Below are 761 nucleotides of genomic sequence, written 5' to 3' on the forward strand. Positions count from 1 at the left end.
TGGGCGCAATAATTCTCAATTAATCCCTTCAGCCTGCTGTTTGGCTTCGGCAATGGCAAACCGCGAAAATCCGAAAATCTGTCCTCGCCCCATGGACGGGAATTTAGTGAATGCAGGCGACAACCGACCCAACTCTGGGACATTTTTTGAATCAGTCCGGTAAATGAGAATCCGGAGGACAAATCAAGTATTTCAGCCAATTAGTATGGATACCGCAAGGGCGGGTTTTGTGCCACTCTTCTCCTACGATTCTATGATAACGTAAAAGGTGCTATAGAGGAAGGAAACACCGTCGATGTCATCGACCTGGATCTAGCCCAAGCTGGCGGCCAGGTTGATCACTTTTGTATTCTTTAGTGTCTCCGTTTTTTTTTTGACCGTACATCCGCCTTGGCCACTATGCCATTGGAAGGCAGGCGCTCCAAACTGACGGGACACGGCGTGCGACATTCCGGACAAAGGAAGTTCTGCGGGTTTTTCCTGTCAAGAGATAGATAAAGCAACAGTTAACGTTTAATCCATAATTGAGTTGGACGGAAATTGTTTTTTAAGAGTGAGTAATTTGCCCCACATGCCAAATGTAGTTGTAAAAGACTAGGTTGGCCAGCCATTGTTCCCCGCGCAATAATTCTCAATTAATCCCTTCAGCCTGCTGTTTGGCTTCGGCAATGGCAAACCGCGAAAATCCGAAAATCTGTCCTCGCCCCATGGACGGGAATTTAGTGAATGCAGGCGACAACCGACCCAACTCTGGGACATTT

At 47.3% G+C, this 761-nt stretch overlaps 1 protein-coding gene across 1 annotated transcript in view; it reads right to left on the minus strand.

Annotated features, from left to right (window-relative positions):
• LOC131890011 (E3 ubiquitin-protein ligase SH3RF3-like) overlaps positions 1 to 480 on the minus strand; it is a gene marked incomplete at its 5' end in the record, with an annotated part of 1,986 nt that extends 1,506 nt beyond the window's left edge. Inside the window, 1 exon segment of the mRNA XM_059239266.1 lies at positions 404 to 480. Coding sequence (XP_059095249.1) covers positions 404 to 480 — 77 coding nt within the window.
• Between the last annotated feature and the right edge of the window lie 281 nt (positions 481 to 761).

The sequence above is a fragment of the Tigriopus californicus genome, chromosome 11 (assembly GCF_007210705.1).
Source record: "Tigriopus californicus strain San Diego chromosome 11, Tcal_SD_v2.1, whole genome shotgun sequence".
In the NCBI taxonomy this organism is placed as follows: domain Eukaryota; kingdom Metazoa; phylum Arthropoda; class Copepoda; order Harpacticoida; family Harpacticidae; genus Tigriopus; species Tigriopus californicus.